At 35.3% G+C, this 9,050-nt stretch overlaps 1 protein-coding gene across 1 annotated transcript; it reads left to right on the top strand.

The window, feature by feature from the left end:
- The first annotated feature begins 716 nt into the window (after positions 1–716).
- Positions 717–2,522, top strand: LOC131075163 (glucan endo-1,3-beta-glucosidase). The gene is made up of 2 exons (XM_058012019.2): positions 717–1,199; positions 1,322–2,522. Exons 1-2 carry the CDS (start codon positions 1,121–1,123, stop codon positions 2,287–2,289), a joined length of 1,047 nt encoding a protein of 348 aa, XP_057868002.2. The 5' UTR covers positions 717–1,120; the 3' UTR covers positions 2,290–2,522.
- Positions 2,523–9,050: the final 6,528 nt, after the last annotated feature.

The following is a 9,050-nucleotide window of genomic DNA, read 5'->3' as shown; positions in this document are numbered from 1 at the left end:
CATAATGCTTTTGTACGAACTATTATTATCCACTACATTTGGTATATGAAGAAAGAAATAGGAGTCCTTAGAGCTGTTGGACAACGAAAGATAGGTATCTTAAGCAGTGACGTCGTATTCAGAACCATGAATACTCTGTCCCCAACATGTCGCCATTGCAACCGACCCTCAAGTCATATCTTCTCAGCGTAAAATACAACTGTGAATCCGCGTGTCCAAAAGTCTCAGCAATAATGTCCCGTGTTTGAATCGTATTCAAATCTGCTTCGAAATATAAGTTTTTAACTTTATCGTTTTCTCAGTGATTCCGCTATTTGCGAGCAGATGGCTGAGATTGACTGACTTGGTGAATATTAGTTTTGCTCTCAGTAAGTTTGGGTCGCTCTTTGTAGACAAAAACATTAAATAGCTTAGGAAGTGGAAAATTCGCCGCCTGTTGTAAATGAAATAATAAATGCTATGCTTTCGCTCTCAAGAAGTTTAGAACAATCTTAATATTTTATTTAACATTTATATTTATTAAAATCAACTCACTAATTTAAATATAATTTACTATTAATTGCTTTTTTATATAATTTACTCTGAATTAGGGTGTCATGGCATGTATTTCAGCCATTATGTTCTAGGTTCAATGGTATCTAGAATGAGAGAACATTAATATATCAATGAGTAATGACCCATATATTGATAGAAAGAACAAAAAACGAAATTGCATTCAAACTAATCGAGTAGAATTTTATGGGCTTGATTGTTGACTTTAGGGAGCTTTTATGATCTTGCATAATTTTTCAAAACAACTCGAGAAAATCTCGGCAATGAAAGCTATGTGCAACAATCTAGATGCACAATTGACCATACTTATTAATTATTCTGAAATTTCAGAATATAAATAATACAGTCAAATGTGTATCTAGATAGCTTTGTAGAAAATATGCAGGGCAGCAGGAGTCAATACTTTTATTCGCATACGGCACGACTTTTTCATAGCCGCCTTTAGCAGGTCTAACATGGCAAACAGGACTTTACCTATAGCACGGCAACACAGGTGGTTATAAATTAACACGTCCCCAAGAACATATTCACTGCATTCTCTCAATCTGTGTGTAGGAACATAATCATCATGGAGCTCCTCAAGCAGCACAGATATATGTTTCTGCTAATCTCTTGCATTGCCGTCCTCCTGAACTCGATGCATGCAGGTAAATTAAATATCAGTTCACTGAGCAATAGGTATACAATTTCGTATGTAAACAATTAAATAGGGAAGCAATTGTTTATTCTATGATTCTATACTTCTAACCATAATGGGCTTCTTTTATAGATTGTGAGCAAATCGGAGTCAACTACGGAATGGATGGTAACAATTTGCCAAGCGCAGGCGACGTGGTTTCTTTGATGAAGAAAAACAACATCGGGAAAATGAGAATTTTCGGACCAAACGCAGATGTACTGCGGGCGTTTGCAAATTCTCGCATCGAAGTAATTGTGGGAGTGGAAAACAAGGGATTGAAAGCCGTTGCTTCCAGCCAAGATTCTGCAAACGGGTGGGTTAATGACAACATTAAACCTTTCTATCCTTCCACTAATATCAAATACATTGCTGTAGGAAACGAGGTTTTGGAAATGCCAGACAACGCCCAGTACGTGTCATTTCTTGTTCCTGCAATTAAAAACATTCAAACCGCGCTTGAAAATGCCAATCTGCAGAACAACATCAAGGTCTCCACAGCCCACGCCATGACCGTCATTGGCACTAGCTCCCCTCCGTCAAAGGGAACGTTCAAAGACGCTGTGAAAGATAGCATGAGCTCTATTCTCCAATTCCTCCAAGACCACGGCTCTCCTTTCATGGCTAACGTCTACCCCTATTTCAGCTACGACGGTGATAGGTCCATCAAATTAGATTATGCGCTCTTTAATCCTACACCTCCTGTTGTTGACGAAGGATTGTCCTACACCAACTTGTTTGACGCCATGGTTGATGCTGTTCTCTCTGCAATGGAGTCCTTGGGACATCCAAACATCCCAATTGTGATAACTGAAAGCGGATGGCCTTCAGCAGGCAAGGATGTGGCAACCATCGAGAATGCCCAGACTTACAATAATAATCTCATCAAACATGTATTGTCCAATGCGGGGACGCCAAAGAGACCTGGAAGCAGTATTGAGACTTATATCTTCGCTCTTTTCAACGAGAACTTGAAGGGACCCGCTGAGGTGGAGAAACACTTTGGCCTTTTCAACCCTGATGAGCAGCCTGTCTACCCTGTAAAATTCTCCCTTAATTAGTCTTATGCGTCCCAGTGTTGTCGCAACGATATTGAATCGTTTGCAGTGAAGCCTTTTGGATAAAAATAAAATGTAGGCAGTAATTAATAGTTTATCTTAAATAAGATTCGTGGAATTAGCGTGCAAAAATGGATCTCCTTTTGGAGCTTCTCAGCATGCTTCTCACGGACGCTTGTCCTTTTGTCATTAAATATTTTATTGAAGATATATGGTACAGGGGCTGAACTCACATACATTTGGTCGTTTCTCTCTCTTCTTTTGGTCAAATTCTTTTTCTAAGTTCAACTTAGATCATGATACCAAAGCAATTATGTTTTCAAAATAAGTGTTAAAAAATATTAACTAGCATTTGTAGATATAGGAGGTTTAAAGATTAGGTCGATAGCGAATTAAAAAATATATTTTATAAATAATTAGATAATAATATAAAATTATTCATATTTTAATTTCAAATATGAATTTTAATTTTTACAAATAATCATTGTATCACATAATTACATTTATATGTTATTCAATAAATTTTTAAATTTTTTTGGAATTTTTCATTTTTCTTGTAAACAATTAGATTCTTTTAAAGAAACAATTTCAACGCTTCATCTATTACTAATAATGTTTGCCACTTAATGAATAAGCTTAGAAACAAATGAAACAAAATGGAAGAAGAAAATCAAATAAACAAATCATTAATGTGGGTTTTAATTTTAGAATAATGATTGGGCCAACAAAAGTTTTCATACATCAAATTGATATGTTGTCTAAGGTAACCTTTGCATTGTAAAAGAAAGATATTTATGAGTTATGATTTACATATGATTTTTTAATTTTAATGATAAATTTGTTAACATGTGTATTGGTAAATTGAATATAATTGCATTCTTTTTAAAATTTTCCTTGTAGTCTTCTGTAGGGTATTTTTTGGCTTTAGGTTCCTAAACTAAGATAGATACCTCAATCCAAGTTTTTGGGTATACCAAATTTAATTGTTACTCAGGATTCTCCCTTTTTTGACATTTTATATGTTATCTTATTCCTTTTTTTAATACATATTATATTTTATCTTTTTCCTTTTACATAATAAAATCATGGGTGAGGATATGCATTATCATTAAGTTGGTGTAGAGTAAACTTTGATCACATTCATAAGATTTGTAAACTTAGGTCATGAAGATAACTCATAATCATTACTCACAACCATACTATATGCCACAAAATATATGGATCATCTAATGATTACATCACCACTCTTTAGACTAATTTACATGTGGTCTTGAACTCATCTTATATTTTACAATTACTTGGGCAAGTTTCAAGATATATAAATTCTCTCAAATAAATTAATGCATCTAATAGGAAACTTGGTAGTAATTTTCAAATTGCAAAAATACACAAGAACTATTGAGAGCCATGAAGGTTATTTGATAGATTTTATAAAACAATCCAATGTAACATGGGAAACTTTTCCCTAAAATGAAGTCCAAGGGTTAATATTGTTTCAAAAGGGGCTATTTTTATTAAGAATTTCTAAAGTTTGTGATAGTTGGAAATTTTATTTTGATGTTTCAACAACTTGATTGGTCAAGTCAATTGTTTATAACAATAAGATTTTGGCGTTGAAACTTGAGCATAACATTTTGAACAATTATAAGGCTGTTTGGAGTACGCACAATGAGTAATTTAGAGTTTTCACATGGACTCTTAGCATTGACCATGGGAAGTATTGTTTAAATTTAATATTAAAGAATGCTAATTTTTTTTCTTTAATAAATAACTATTGAATTCATAGTTACAAAGCTTTATCTTGCAAGTGGGTCTTTGATTATTAAGCCTTGAAGGTGTTTGAGAAGACATGAAAAAGGAGATATAAAAAAAATCTGTATTCTTGGTCCCCCTGTTCAAATTCCTATGAAAAATCTCCAATAAGAAATAACTCATCACCAAAGTGATGAGAACCCATCCCATTGCGATCAAGAATTTTTTAAATAAATCCTACTGAAGTTTCAAAGCTCTGATACCATGTTGAAGTTTCAAAGTTCAAATATCATGCTGAATTTTGCAACACAACCCTACAAGATCAAATGGAAAATTAAAAAACACCTTCTATAAATGAGAGTTGCATAAAAAACTCTATATTACTCAAAAGCAAATAATAGATAGTTACATGATGAGTTACAATTGTACAATGGGGTGCTTATAAAGAAAGGATAGAACTAAATTTAGGAGAACAAAAGTGCAAACATGAGGAGATAAATAAAGCTCAACTCTAGCTAAACTAGGTGCACAACTAATAACAACTCCTAAGTGGAATTGAGAAAAAAAAAAGTATAACTAGTTATAAAAAAGCAAGTACTAGCTAAATATGCTCTAACACCCCCCTTAAGTGAAACTTAGGGTGGGTAAAAAACTTTAAATGCATAAATTTAGAAATGGATCCCAAAAACAAAAGGCTTGATTAGATACCCTTGTACAAGTTAATGAAGTCTCTCTAAATAGATTAAACGGGGAAAACCCACATGGGAAAAAACCCCTCTCCAAAATTGAGATATGCAATGCATGAAAAGAAACATGATCTGCTAAAAAAAGAACAAATGACTAAGAAGCCTCTGAGAAAATGTCCCAAAAGAATAGGAACGTCAAGAAAATACTTGAAGCACAAATAAGCTACAAGAAATTGTTGAATGATAACTGCTACAATGTTGAATGAGGAACTTCCTATGAAACCAAGATGATGATCAAGATCAAGAAGACAACAATCTATATGAGTGCCCTAGATGAAACTACTTGAATAATTAGATGCTAAGCAAAGGAAAAATATCTGACAATCAAAGATACAAATGACACATGAATCTACATGAGTGACCCCAATGACACTACATAACCATATAATAGAAAATTGTCAGTCAAAAATACAGGTGCCGGTAGTTTGAAGAACTCTGATTACTAGAAAATGGAAGGTTCCCTCCAAAAAATTAGAATGCAAGAGTATCTAACTCCATAAAAAAACCAAGGAAGAACTAGCACCAATAGTAGAAACCCCCCCCATAATGATGACAAGGGAGATGTATGACAATTCCATTAAAAGTGTGTGTGACCATGAAGTGCATGAAGGAGAATTTGAATACGCTCAAGAAAGTATCTGCAACTGAAAAATGGGTATGCAACTAATGCACAAATGCATGGAACAAGAATCATTGGGATTTAATGTTTTCATGGATAGAGACTCAATAAATAAATATTTGATGGTAAAACAAAAGGCACTACATAATTCCCCATGGCACTTTATAATACAATGGATGTACAAAATAAGGCACAACGAAATGCGCAAAATCCCCAAAAAGAATACAAAGCAGTGGCACTTTATCTTAGTACATCAAAAATGAAATAAGTGCTTAAAAAAGATTAAAAAAATGCCTAAATAGAGAAAAGTTCTACAAATACATGTAGGACAACCCAAAAAATTCTTGGAAGCCAAAAAGACTATGTAATTGGCCATAAAGTCAAAAAATAAAAGATTGAATAAAAATTGTCTGAGTAAAAATATGGAAACATTAGCAATATATCTATATAGAGGACTTTGTGATCTTTCTAACGATATGTGGAAGTCAAAAAATAGAGTCCATTTGCCCAAGTTATGGCCCCAAAAGCATGGAAAACAAGTCTAAATTTGGAGGCTTGTAGTAGACATCTAAAATAGAATCTAATAAAAATACCTCCATGTGTAGATCGGCACCAGAGCTAGCTTTCCAAAAATATGCAGAAGTCAAAAATTGAAGTCCGTATGACCAAGTTATGAGCAAAAAACCAACTACATGTCAATTAAGAAGGCTTGAAGGGTTCCCAAAAATGATTTTTTTTTTAAATAGTAGCTTTATGAAACTAGAAATTTTTTGAAAATAGAAATTCCAAAAAATAGAAAATTTCAAAAAATAGTAAGTTTCCAAAAAATAGAAACTTTCTAGAAGTAGAAACTTTTTTAAAAATTACAAAAATTCCCCAATCTCTAATTATGATAAATTGATCGAAATTTTAGGGTTGTTAGGCCTCCTAAGCATGATGGTGACCTTTTTCTTTGTGTCAAAATTGTTGGGAAAATGGTGTCTCAACCTTGCATTGACATGAGTTTACTATTTATAATAAGTTTTTATTTGAGCATGAAATAGTGTGAAATTCTCCCCAAAGCTTCTAGTTGGCCAAATAAGAATTCCGGTAAAGTTACATTGCAAGATCACAACTAGTTTTGAAGATATTAAATTATCTGTTTTGGAGGGGTCTAATGAAATGTTTGAATTTGTTTTTAAGACTTTAGAGGCCCCTAAATGCCCTAAATAGTGGGAATAAATGGCATAGAATTCTACGCGGCAATAGAACACTTCGTGAGCTTTCCGATGCTTCGAACGTGTCGTCAAGAAGACATGGTTCTCAAGTTATGGCCTCCGAAAGTTTGTACTGAAATAAGAAATATAAAATATATCAAACACATAAATGAGTTGTAAAAAGGAAGGGACATATCATAGGGAATCTAGAAGGGAGATAAGGTTGGCTACACCTTATTGGGTGGTTTTAGCCTAAGGTTTTGTAATACCGTTTGACGGTTTCTTGTATTGTATCTCCTATATATGAGGTGTGTAAGATAGAGGTTGTGTGTAAGAGTCTTATAGCTACTAAGTTACCTCTGAATCTTTGAATAGTGGTACTCTTGTGAAGAGATTTCTTTGCAAGTATATTGCAATCTATTTTTTATTGCAAAATAATATATTGGGCGGCTTTTGGAGTGTGGAGTTTTTCTCCTGAAAGGGTTTTCCCCATGTAAATTACTGTGTTATGGTTTGAATGTTATTATATCTATTTCTATTTTCTATAATTATTGTGATGGTCTATAAAAGTTTTTACATTACCCTCCTCTCAAGGGTAGTGTAGGAAGTTGTTTTGCTACTTAACTTCCTTACAAGTAGTATCAGAGCTTCATCACCTTTGGTTTTAGTTTTGGGTTGTTGGGTTTTTTGAACTAATCTAGATTTGAGTGGGAGACTTTGCAGTAGACACTTTTTGATCTTGTTGCAAGAATTTTTAGGTGGCAATTTTGTCAGGGAAAATAGAGGTGAAGAAATTTAATGGAACAAATTTTGAGATGTGGAAGCTAAAGATGGAAGATCTGCTAATAGATCAAGATCTATGGGATGCTGTTGATATGAATGTCCAAAGGCCCTCACATCCTACTATGGTGGCTTAGTATGTGTAAAGTGGAAAATCGCGATCGAACCCTAAGTGTTCCCCCCACCACTCCAAGGAGAGAGAAAGGAGGTCACTAGGGTTGACGGTTTTCACTTAGGGGAGAATTTACATTCAAAAGAGGGGTTGAAACCCACAAGATCCAATCCCACAAAATGCAAGATTGGATTCTAAATGAGTTTCAAGGGTTATGACAGCAAGGCTACCCTCTTTTGTAAAGAATGTAGATAGAAGGATTGAGCTAGGAATGCATGTAAAGTGAGAAAGATTCGCTTATAAACAGAGATAGGAATATAGGATGAAGCTGTGGACCTGAAATTAATAGTAAAATGTCAAGACAATGTTGTCCAACAAATTTGAGTGAAATTTGATGGGACGATGGCGCCCGGCGTGCACACGGTCCTCCGAAAAATCCGTGAAACGAAGGGGAATTTGTTCGTCTCTGCACAAGGATTCTAGATCTTCAATTACAGCCGCGTACCTGCAACCTACACATAGAAAAGAGAGGATGATTGGGGGGTTAGGGATTAGGGGTTTTCCCTTAGGTCAAACCCCAGTTTTGGAATTAACCAAGAAATGAGAATGCTGTAAATGTAAATGATTGTAATGTAAACAAGTACTGATACCTTGTTGTAAGAATGTTTGTATTCTTACATGTGAAGGTGTAAATGTTGTTGTATGTTGTATGTTGTATGTGATCTCCTCTTCAATGGTTGAATCCTTGTCTTGAATGCAACACTTAGCCTTGAATGGAGACTTAGAATGATCAATTGCTTGAAGGAATGCTTGAATGCTTGAATGCTTGAATGTTTGAATATCGCTTCCGCGTCTTGTACACATATGTCCTCCCCCCTCAAAATGGGAGAGGAAATGTAGTTTATATACTTGCCAATTAGGGTTGAAAGACTGATTTTTCCAACCTTGGGCCGACATAGCAACCTTATTTTCCAATTTGCAAACTTAAAGACCCGAAGCCCCATAGGAGACCGGGCCCAAAATAGGGCCAGGGACCAGGGCGCTGGGCGCCATGGTCCTGGGGGACCAGGGCACTAGGCGCCATGGTCTTGAAGGACGAGGGTGCTGGGCACCATGGTTCCACCTCCAGGGACAGCAGGGTGCAAGGAGGATCAGGCCAGGGTGTTGAAAAATGCAGTTTTTGATGTGATAAACAAGTTTCGGGGTCTCCATTCAGGTTCTGTGTTGCATCGCCATCGTGAAGACCCAAATGCAGTCAAAATTGCAAGTGTCACAATTTTAGGACGTTACATTTAGCCCCCACTTTAGCGGGAGTATAAGCATACGCCCATACTTCCGGTAAAGTACAAGGAGACAACATTGAAAGACTTTCACCACGTCAAGGAGGCAAGACACACCAAGCCCCTAGTGGACTAAGGATCTTACGAATTTGATTGACAAAGTAAAAGGGAAGATCATGAGGGAGAACCATGACTATCAGTAGTAAGGTTCCCTCACTATGAGTCATGCAAGAGAAATACCAAAAATTTTCAAGGCCAAGCTAAGTTCGCCAAGAAATT

The sequence above is a fragment of the Cryptomeria japonica genome, chromosome 3, assembly GCF_030272615.1.
Source record: "Cryptomeria japonica chromosome 3, Sugi_1.0, whole genome shotgun sequence".
NCBI lineage: Eukaryota > Viridiplantae > Streptophyta > Pinopsida > Cupressales > Cupressaceae > Cryptomeria > Cryptomeria japonica.
Note: the sequence above shows the minus strand (reverse complement) of the source record. Positions and strands in the feature narration are given on the sequence as shown.